Source organism: Rhea americana, unplaced genomic scaffold, assembly GCF_003343005.1.
Source record: "Rhea americana isolate MKP2758 unplaced genomic scaffold, rheAme1 scaffold_292, whole genome shotgun sequence".
Classification (NCBI taxonomy): Eukaryota; Metazoa; Chordata; class Aves; order Rheiformes; family Rheidae; genus Rhea; species Rhea americana.
In genome coordinates this window covers 244,929-256,760 of record NW_028186415.1, presented here as the reverse complement: position 1 = coordinate 256,760, position 11,832 = coordinate 244,929, and the positions used below count along the sequence as shown (strand labels likewise).

Genomic DNA, 11,832 nt, shown 5'->3' with positions numbered 1-11,832 from the left:
AAGAAAATTGTCTATGTAAATGACTATATGGTTTGTGTATGAATTAAACTTCATAGAAAAGCTGTTCCTATATAAAGTATCTGAAAGAAAGTACGTGATACTGGCACATGGCCTTTCCTATGGCCAATCTGGATCAAAAGGTTTTGGGACTCAAATTAGGTGTTTAGCAGGGAGCCAGGTTTTATAAGTGTTAGTGAAACACCTAAGCTGTTCTTGTACGATTTCTTTTCAAAACCGTTATCTTGTATGGTGGTTAATTGAATTAATAGTGGCAATGCATTTGTCGAATAATAAGCAAACAAATCAGAACAGCCAACTTTACTTAAAATGGATAAAGTGTTATAAAAAAGCTGCCTTACTCAGTGRCCAGTATAGGCCAAGGGAACTGACAGATGCCCTGGTGTGGTGGTGAAATATGTCAATTTATGATTCTGTGGCAATGGTCATATTTCATGGGGCCAAATTTACAGTTTTAGGGCAGTATTAATTCTGCCTTTTGCACAGTTCTGAAATTAACTTTTCAACTATTATTAATGGTAGTAATTGTTTTGTGAGTAATAGAGAAACTAAGGTCACAGGATAAGAATAGGAATGGTGTAAAACATACTAATAAAAAGTAATCTTATATTGCATTTTTATTAGAACAACTGGCTAAATAAATGTATAGAAACTCCTTGGTAAGGAGGAAGATGATCTCTTGCAGTCAGTTTCTGAGTTCATAAGGAATTTAGACATGAAGGATGAATACTGCAAGATATGAGAAGGATTCTTGTGGTTTGGAAAAATCTTTCACTAGAGGGACTGAGAAATGTATGTGAAAGAAAGTCTGTTTGTAAAGGTTCAGTGCATAAATAAACTGCTAAAAATAAACTAATTGGGAAGAAAAATGATTTATGAAATGCAATAAGGGGTTTTACTTTAAAGAAGAATTAATGCTATTGTCTTTAAGCAGTCTGCAAACAACTCGCCAGTTGTTTGGGTGCTGAAAGAATTTAAGATTTGTTCAGGAGGGAAAAACAAAACAGATCATATTATCCATATAAAGGGCAGAGTTAAAGTAGTTTCTTTTTGTGTAAAACATGGTATATGTGATGACATGCATTAATTTACTAAGTGTAATAAAAAGAGGGAACTTCATTTATGGTATTTATGAATTAAATTTCTAGAAAGATTTTCCTCCATTTATATGAAGCCACATGACTGACTTCTCAAACATTTTTTCTGAAAGACCTCACAAAAAACAGCAGCGATATCTTCAGAAATAGAATTTAAAATATGTAATCTATTTTATTTATAGCTTTTTCTACTTTCATGTATTTTCTATAACTACTGAAACTTATTCCAGTAGTTATAAAATCATATATGCATTACAATTTTAACAGCTTACTGCTGATATTATTGAAATACAAATGCAACTTGAAAAGTCAAGTAAAGGTTTACTTAAATAATGAAAGCTACCAGATTCTTACTAAATGCCTAGTAAAAATAATGTTTATATGATCTATACGGAATTAATGCAACCYTTTTGTACTGTGAAACTTTTCCCATACAGTTTCTGTATAATAAAATCTATGAAATACAGCCCCCTCAGTTTTTATTTATGTCTCTTTCTTTTCCAGATGACACGAGAGCAGTATATATTAGCAACACAGCAGAACAGCCTCCAAAGGACTGAAAATCCTCAGTTTTATCCAGTAGGGATTTATGGATGGCGAAAGAGGTGCTTATACTTCTTTGTCCTTCTGCTGTTGGTTACCATGATTGTTAATTTAGCAATGACAATATGGATTTTGAAGGTTATGAATTTCACAGTGGTAAGTATTGCAGAGACTTTATCTTATTTTTCATGTTAATAACTTGTAGTTTCAGTTCTCATTTCTTTATCATTTTACGTACAAATCCTGTAGCTTTGAATTCAAAACAGCATATACTCCTTTGACTGATACTTCATACATTAACAAATGCCTTTTCTGTATTTTCTATTGTGAGTTGGCCCTATCTATTCAGATATTTTTGCTAACATAATCTACAGAAATTATACCTGAATCTTCCATTTTATTGTTTGCTCAACGAAAAGCATAATGGTGCCTGCCTTAAGTATTTCTTATTTCCACTGAAGTTTCCACTTGAAGCTGCTTTTTACTTCCACGTGTTTCTTGATACCACTGACAGTAGTTAGCAGGAATTTTCTCTGTCTGTTCTCTGTGAGATGTAAGTCTTTCCCTCCATGTATTAATGGATATAGTATTAGAAAGCTGTATGTTCTCTGAAAATCCCTCTAATAAAGCTGTGATGACAGATGGAATGGAACACAAAATTTGTAGGTGAGAAAAAAATCAAAGTACCTTTCTGTAGGCCTTTCAATTTCTAAAGCATAATTTTGCAGAGTTTTAGAGGCTTGGGACATTTGGGCAGGCAAAGAATACTAATCCTGCATTGATTCATTGTATCTTGAGACTGACCCCCATTCCTTCTCCCTTGAAGCACAGATCTCTCGAATATACAATCCATGCAATGACAGKCTGATAAAGACATCCCAGTTCAGGGCACTGAAGTTCCTTGAAACCACTGTTAGAGCTGTTGAAATTGCTTCTGATAGCAGTCTCAGCTCCCATTAGGACCARCTAAACCTTGTTAACTACCATATGTTAGGGGGGTTGTACCTCTTTTCTGGGAGTGAGTTAGCTGTTCAATACAGTGAACCTGTTCTGTGGGGCATGTTGCAAACACTTTTCGCTTCTAAGAGTGGTAGGAGAATAGAGATCTTTGTGAGCAAGTTCAGATTCCTCTATATTCTATCTACCTATCTGTCGTTCGTATGGTGTGAAGACTAGCTAGCTGATTGTGAAAGAAAGAAAATGTATCTTAGAGGTTCTCATGCATATAGAGAAAATCTGATGAATGCACTTACTCATATAAGCAAGAATTAATTTCTCATAGCAGGTAAGCAGTCACTCACTGAAACTCAAACTGTAGACAATTAAAACTACCATTCTGAGGTAAAGAAGGCGTTTAGTCTTTATCTACCAGTCATATATGCCCTGTTTTCTCTGTAGGTGAGGGCATTCTGTATTCTCTAGCCATGTTTTATGGAAGCTTAAATAAAGTCTTCCTTTTCCTTACCCTGTAATATTTTAGTTGTATCTTCTCATGATATTGAGTGATTTTTTTTCGGGGGTAGAGGGGAGTGCATATGATATTTCATTAAATAATCTGTGTAGAGTAAAATATCTTTAACTGTCTTGGATTTCGTATTAGTTGTGACCTGAAAAATGTTACCTTGATTACACGCAAAAGATAAGTTAGAATATCTAGAATTATTTAGGAAGGGATAGAGAGCAAAACTCAGCACATCTCTTGGCCACTTTAGTGCTGCATACAATTCTGGTCACCCTCTTTTCAGAAAGGATGAATTAGACTTGTACAAGACAAAGAGAAAGAAGCAATGATCAGAGAGGCATGGGAATGATGTTAGTTAAGGAGAGAGTAAATAGGCTGAGATTCTTAATTTTGTATATCTCTGTTTGTATCCTCTGGTGAAGGATATAATGGAGGCATATGAAATCATGAAGCACCTGTGGAAGGCAGCACAAGGGGTAAATTATTTTTCACATAATGTATTGACTTTGTCTAAGACCCTTGCCTGAGGTGTTATGTTTGAAAAAAGTTTAGAAAGCAGTAAGACATATGATTCATAATTGGCATTAAGCATAGTAATATGAATACAATTCTAGCACTAGAAGGGCTTAAAATGTGGATTGTGGAAAAAATGGAAGATAAACTGCAGGAAATATGACTGCATATTTGTATTGTTTCTTGTTCTCTTTCCTACTTGTTTGTTATGAAGAGAAAACTGAGATACGTGGTTGAGGTAGGGTGGCTTTTCTAGTTTATGTTGTTTTTAATTTTTTTTTTTTTTTGAGTTTACTCACCATTTGAACTCTGTTTCACCTACAATTTAGAATATCTTTATTGATGCTGATAAGATCAGGTAGGTGGGTATAAAAGCTGCAAGTTTTTGTGCTACTGCCTTCATCTGGAATCTTTAATAGTAAAGTATTACTGACTCTGTATTTCAGATGTACCCCTGAAAGTATGTATGAGTTCAATGGAAACCATATTATCTGTCCAGCTGTTCCCAAAGCTTTGTTTGGATCAAGGTGATGTGCTCACTAGTTGGCCATGGAGCAATGTCTTTGTGTATCAAAAGATAAGATAAAGATAAGAGCATTCTGCAGATTATAATAGCACTAGTTCTGCTGCTGTCAGTGTAGTCTCCTTTACGGATTGTGTTCCTTCATAAGCCATATTTTGATGTAACTAATACAATCCAAACTACTAGAGTTGCAGCACATTTTAATTCTCTATTAGTTTCTTAGAAATGAAAAACAGCCCCCCCCAAAAAAAAACAAACACGAAAAGACCCCTCCAAAACCAGCAGTAGATAAGTAAATATAAGTTTAAAATAGTTCTTTATCCACTCAATGTTCTGTAATACATAGGGTTACATAGGTCTTTAGGAGAAAACAGATATTTTGAGGTGACTGTTTGATGAGACTTATTGTATAAATGCATTGCTACTTCTGAGTTGCCACCGGTAGAAGAACATACAAGAATTAGAATTTGAAGAACAACAAAAGAGTAGATAATTTCTTTTCTGTATGTCTATGACAAGCTATACATTTTTTTTTCTATTACTCTATTCTTCTGTTACTCTAGACTCTTTCCTACAGTATTATCTCTAAGCACTGGAGATTGAAGTGGTCTCAGTTTTTCTGCCTGATTTTGCAGATGCAACTGCCTCCATACGTCTTTGATCTGCYAAGCTACAAAGCTACTATAGCACTGCACAGCTTACAACTCTCACAGTTTGGGCATACAACTGTTTTTCATTATTGGTGGGGGGGAGGAGGGTAAAATTTTAAAATAAAATTCTTTCCATGTGTCAAAACTGTGTTAGAAAAGTAAAAGTTTATTGTGAAGCACAGAATCAGAACAGCAATCTAATGCTGTAAACAGAATTGGTTTCACTGCTTACTACTGTTTACTACTTAGTAGATTAGACCTAGTTCCAGTAGCTTAAGAGATGTGTGTAGCTGAAATAATTATACAAACATGGCTTAATAATCTTACAGTGATGGTATTTGAATGTTATATGCTTCATTTTAAAATCCAGTATTTTATCACTATACAGTATATTACAATGCTAAAATTTCAAAACTTGAATCTTTAACAACCTTAATTTWATTATAAATAGAGATAAAAAGTATGCCATTGACTGATGTGAGTTAAACTTTAACCTTCCTATTACAAAATTAAAGTTAGTTTTATGTATTTACTGCTACTATAGTTATACACAAGTAAGTAATTATGAAAACAGAAAAGGAAAATACCACTTTTTAATTAAAAAAGAAAAATGACAAAATTTGGGAACACTACAAATTTTGAAATATTATGTACTACTTTCATATCTCATAAGCAAAATCTCCTACTTAACAGTTCTGTATGAGCAGTCTGCAAACAAAATTTCCAAAGGATTTTATACTGAAGGAGAGTAACAGAACCATTTTATTTAATGGTCATTCCACTAGCATATCATTCTTAACTGAAATTTATGCATGGTATATCACTGTTGGCATGAGGTTATTAACTATTATTCCTTTCATGGTAAAATATTTAATGGTTTTGTTTAGTCGGATGTACTGTTTCCGAGCTCATTTGGTTTTGTCTTTATATAAATTTATGGAATGATCTGTGGTTAGACTATTACAGAAAACAGAATCTGAAGCCATAAAACTGTGGTTTTATTACTTTCTAAATCTTACTGTTCATAGTCAAAATTGTATATCTTAAAGTGCGTACATTTGGTTTACTAAGGCTGTTAAGAAATACAATATTTCAATGAAATGGCAATAGGTTATTTAATAATACAAAGCTACATTTAATAGCCGTAGGTACATTGTATCACTTAAAACTGRAACAATAAAAAATGTCTGCCAGTATTTGCTTCTGCTTTTATAAGCAGCCTTATTTCTTATCATGCYGGAATCTATTTTGTTAGTTTTCTAAACATTGCTTTTCACTGCTTCAGAGCCTCATGAATAAACAGGGTATGGTATGGTTATTCATGATCATGCTGGCTGAGAAGTGCAACAATATTTATTTACTAGTTTTAACAGTACAGTTATAGCTGCTGCCCAGTTGCACTAGAAAAGCCTTTGAGTTCATTTCCTAGATTCTACAGTGGGGAAGGTTTTCCAGTCATACATTTCCTTTCATGTAAAAGTAAAATTTTAAATCTGAGCTTGTTATCCCACCTTCTCTTCATATACAAAGAAGAAAAATAGGGGGTCGCCCATAGTCATTCATATTATAGTAAGGTAGACAACTAAAATGAATTGTCTTTAGGAAATGCGTATTGAAAAACTGATCAAAGTAGTAAATTAAAATGAAAATATGGTTTATTTGCAATCATGTAGAAACGTAGTACAGACAAGGCATGTAAGTCTCCTTTTAGCAGATTAAGTAATATAACTGGAAAAGGTAGATAAACTTTTGAGTGTGCAATCTCTTCTTCCAGCGTGAAATGGAAGATGAGTGTAAATTAAGAATAGTTTCTGTGATTTAATATGTATCAATTAGACAACCAGAAACAAAGCAATTGCTATCTGTGTAGCAGATAGATGGAGGAATCAGCAATGTAGTGATTATTTTATAAAACATATTTCCCCACAAGTAGCTTAGTGTTACTGTTCTTTAGCCTTAAATTGGGGTTGCTTATCTTACTGTTGCATCATCTGTGTGGAGTCACACGTGTGAAAGCATGTAGGAGCTTCATTAGAGAGAATCTCCCCCATTAAAAAAAAAAAAAAAAAAAAAATCATTGATAGATGCATCCAGTTGTGACACACCATCCTATCCTGGATTTATGTAGATACTCATTAATCAGGATGGACTGTGTTAGAAGATCTGACCTTGAAAGAAATGTTCTGCAAACCCTGAAACAATCCCCAGGCTAAACCCATAGTCGGCGTACGGCTCTGAACCATGTGCTTGAACTTCAGACTTCATTGTATCAAATGCTGTCCTGAAAAGTAGACAATTGCTACTTGCAAGAATGAACTCGAAGTCCCCCTCATATCTCTGTGTTGACTCTCAAAGGAGACCTGCAAGACATCTTGCAAAAACCAAGCTAACTGGATACTGTAGTAGTAGATTCAAGAGATGGGAGCTTTATGGAATATCTGTTTTTTTTCCTTCCTTGTACTAACCTTCCCATAGTCTGCAGGCTATCCTTTGGAAAGGTCTGTCTTTCACTTTCCCTCAGGACATAATTACCTCTCAACTTAGTCCAGGCTATATGTATYTAACTAAACTCATAGTAGTTAGCTACTTTGTGTATGTGATTAGACTTGTTTCAAGRAAGCTGGGAGACTTGAATCATAATATTGTGATGTAACCACAGCGTAAGATATGCTGTGTATTTACTTTATAAAATTCTCATTTTTTTTTGACTTATGTAGTACATATGAATTGTAAAGGTAGTAAGGAAAGAAATATCTTGCTGTGCCTGGATTCTTGTCATCTTATCATCATTATACAGCCCATAGCTTAGATAATTAGCTTATTTTTTATTTAAACATTTAATCCTTTAAACATCATTCTTTGATATATATTTTATCTTGGAATGTCTTCAAGTTATGATTCTAACCTCRCCAGAACTATAATTTATGTAATTTATGTTAATGAATATAATATATTGATATTCTGTCACTCTGATTAAGTAATGTGTAAAAGAAATCTTCTCTACATTTTTTGTCACTAAACAAATACCAGTGTAGACCTACATGACTGAAAGAATTTCTACAAGTACTTAAAATTACTGTTTTAAGAGAAACATTCARAGTAAACCTCTCATGGCTGTGAAGTGATATGGGCAATTAGTGTAGGGACTTAAGTTCCTCTCTTTGCAGGGGGCATTCAATATCAGTACATTTATACATTTTTCTAAAATGCAGACGGTTGTCATTGATACTCAGCATAAAGAATCAGCCCACAATCAAGTGAATGGGTTATGTGGAAAGAAACACAGGGTGWAGGAGGAGGTCATGGGGATCCTGTGCAGCTCTGCTGATGATTCCCCAGTCTCTGAATCACTGCAAACAAGCAACTAGTTGTTGTTCTTAAGTTTTTTTCTACGTACCCTCTCTGCTCTCTTTCTTAAATCAGCCATTTCCTATGTTGTTGTTCTTTCTCTTGCTTCACATAAGGCTACTTGATTTGGATTTTTTTGGAAAAGATTTCTTCTTAATAGATGAAAATCACATTGCTCTGATTAATTTATCAAAGAAGTACATCTGAGGGATCCATATAAAGATAAGAAAGATGCTACTAAAGATGCATCTTTGGCATGATTCTGGAATATACCGCGTGAAATTTACCGAAGTTGTAAAAATTGTGATAGTAGAAAAAAATGCAAACAGTCGTTCCAGAATCCATCACTTCTTAGGATCTCTGTTGGATTGGCCTGTAACTCAGCTATGTATGCTAGGAAATATCTCCAAAATCAGTTAAAAAAAATGGTGCTGATGTGTCTGGTTTTCTGTGTCTCYATATTCTACTTTCCCTTTAGATATCAATATATGAAAAGACTTATTTGTTTTGTTACCCAYCTAAGAATTCAGTCACTCAGTTCAGGTATTTTCTGTTGCTATAGTTACTTGCAGTGCTGTAGTCAATTTTGACTGCTGTCATGACATGGTATTTTCTGTACTGATAAATCTTGAGGTCCTCTTCTCAGCAGTACTTTGTGAATGATTTTTAAGATCAAATTTTTAAGATATGATTATTTGTTTGTTGAAAAAAAGTTATTCCTTAAAGGAACTTGAACTTCAACTTAGCTTCAGTCATAAGCTGAGCATAAAAAGATTTCCTGYCTAAAATTCATGTGCTTCATATATAAAATCAAATGTAGTCTGGCTGGTGGCTGCCTAGTCTGTGTGTTTGAATAGCAACTAGTTTGCAAGATGGGCCCCTAAGATATACATACCAACCAGGCTGCTGCTGCTGCTGTTTGCTTGCTTTTAACAGAATCAGTAAGGTTGGAAGGGACCTCTGGAGATCATCTAGTCCAACCTCCCTGCTCAAGCAGGGTCACTTAGAGCATGTTAGACGTCCAGGCAGGCTTTGAATATCTGCAGAAAAGATTTTATATGTGACCATTGGTTCCTTTCTGTATGTGTCTTTATAGATGGTCCCTGTATTCTGATAGGAATTTGGTGCTCAAAATCAGAATCTTCTGGTGCTGCAAAAATCTAAATGAGAATCTTAATATTTTATTGAAGCTATTAGTAGAGAGACACACAAGTTCTATTTTTTTGTTTTTGTTACTCTGCAAGAGTGAGAAACTGCTTCAAATTTTTAACTTTCTTCACTGCTGGAAAACACACAGGCACACAAACATACATTCCAGATCTTACTGACCAACATTAAAAAATATATATGTATGTATTTGTATGTGTTTGTGCATATACACACACACAGTACACGCTGCACACATGCTAAAAGTGCAGTACTTTAATGAAAGATATAATTTGAAGCAACTGTGTTCAATATATTTTATCAAGATTTGTAGCAACCTGTCTTGGCTTATTGTAGAATAAGAAGATAATTTCTTCACAGCACGGTAATGCGATACTTTTTATAAACTGTTTCTCAGCAACCTTGGCAGTGAGATGACCTGTCAGGCTAATATTCTTTGACCACCCAGATCTCTTTATTTGGTGTTCAAAACAGTATTTGTTCTGTTATTAATCCAGTTGGTTCTACAGCTCTATTTGCCCCATGGCAGCTTCCTTACAGAACAAAGGAAAAACCCTTTTTCCATTTCGTAGCTAATTCTTGCTGAGACGCATCCAATTTGTAGCAGTTTGGCATTTGAAACTTATGAACTTGTTTAATAGCTGTATTCATCTGTTCTCAAAAATAATGTGGTTGTTTGGCAAACARACAGCTTTTATTTTACAAAAGGAGAAGTTTGTAACAAGATTTTGGATAATTATTGCACTTTAATAGTATTAGTTACTGTGTTTTTAATGAATAACTTCTATTACCTCTGCAGAGTTCACTTATTTATTCAATGGCATGCCTTTCTTGTCATTTGTTTTAGATTGTTAATGATCTCATTTTCAGAGGAAAATTTTTGATATCTCTTAAGTAGATAAAATTGTTTCTTTACATCCCCCAATTTTTTAGTTTTCAAGAACTTGGTGTCCCAGTTTGGGATGAATGCAACAAAGCTGCTGTTTGTTTGTTTGTTTGTCTGTTTTTTGTAGTGAGAAAGAAAGATCCAGTCCAGAGCAGGCAATATCATTAATTATTAATGATTAAGAGACTTAGTCAAGATATCAGAGACCAAGGTTCAAATTTATGCAGTCTCCAATACTCCAATATAGATCATGTCCCAGGTAAGTGTCCTACTTGCAGGCTATTAGTGTTTCTGATTGGATTTCTGATACTCCTTTTTTAATAAATATATAGACTGTATCTTACCATCCTTTAGCCTCAAATTTGAGATGACATCCCTATAAGAAATTCTGCTGAAAATTCCTATGAAACACAGACACGTGCATGCAGACACATGCGCACAYGCAGTACTATCTGTGTAACTGACTGTACTTCTCACCTTTTTATGCTGTGTTGGAAGACGGAAGCCTAAGCTTCTTGAGTAAACCTGCCGGTACCATGTGGGAGTCAAACACTAGCTAATAGCATGTCAGCAAAAGAATTATGCTGCAAATTAATTTCACTTGCAATTTTTATCCCTGTTGTTAACATTTGTATAGTAGTGCAGCTTTACAGAACTGAGTGTTCTGTAAACCTTATGTCCTCTCATTTTGAAGCAAGTAGTAATAATGAAATGATTTTTTCCTTATCCTCCATTTACAGTTCTAAGTACAGTGAAGAACTCATTTTAAGTGTTTCCAATAGGCTTTTTCTGAATCATTTTGTAGCTTGTTTTTTGTGTATATCTCAGGTATTGTACACCTTATCTAGTGTAACAGAAAAAAGTTCCTCTTTCCCTCCTTATCTATCAATACTGTTATGGTACAGGTTTACTGGAATATCTAGTGATTGATGTACACAATCCTAATTAATTCCCATATTTTTTTTTTTAATGGAAAATACCTCCTTTACAAATTAAAAGCAAAAAATTTGGTCTGTTAAAGAGCAGTGGAAAGATAGCTATACTGGAAAAATGCGGGACTCCTATTTCTTAAGTGTATGCATTACAACAGTATGCACTAACAGCCAAGCCACTATCATATTTTTTCTGTTAGGTTTTTTATAATGTTAGTCATCCCATGCAAAGGCATCTCCCTATTATGGGGGGGAGGAAAGGGGGAAGGAGGCTACTTAGCAACACTTCCTAGCAAATGTGAATTGCCTTGGTTTGCTGTGCTGGTTACATTATTGTTTCTGAATGGGTGAATGTAACTTTTAAGTATTTTCTTTTATCCCTGAGATATATATTTTGGTGTTTATTTTTACAAATTCTCTCTGAGGAAGAAAAAATKGAAAAAACTTAATTTTCTCATTTTTATATTTGTTTGGTCATGCAGACTTGAAGGTAGAATATTAGTAAAATTCCCCACAAACAAACAGAATAAATACTTCACCCTATATTCCTGTAAAAATATGATTTCACTAATCTGTTTATACAGCAGTTTAAGCAATTTCAGTAAGACCTGGCTTTGGAAAGTTGGGGAAAATTGTACTATAGTATACAGAACTTGAATGCTTGAGGAAAAAACTTTCTATAACAAATGTTTA

General features: G+C 34.1%; 1 protein-coding gene across 1 annotated transcript in view; it reads left to right on the top strand.

Moving 5' to 3' along the window:
• The first annotated feature begins 1,610 nt into the window (after positions 1-1,610).
• Positions 1,611-11,832, top strand: part of SGCZ (sarcoglycan zeta) — a 218,468-nt gene continuing 208,246 nt past the window's right edge. Inside the window, exon 1 of the mRNA XM_085309147.1 lies at positions 1,611-1,814. Coding sequence (XP_085165273.1) covers positions 1,620-1,814 — 195 coding nt within the window. The 5' untranslated portion in view covers positions 1,611-1,619. The remainder of the gene's footprint in view (positions 1,815-11,832) is intronic.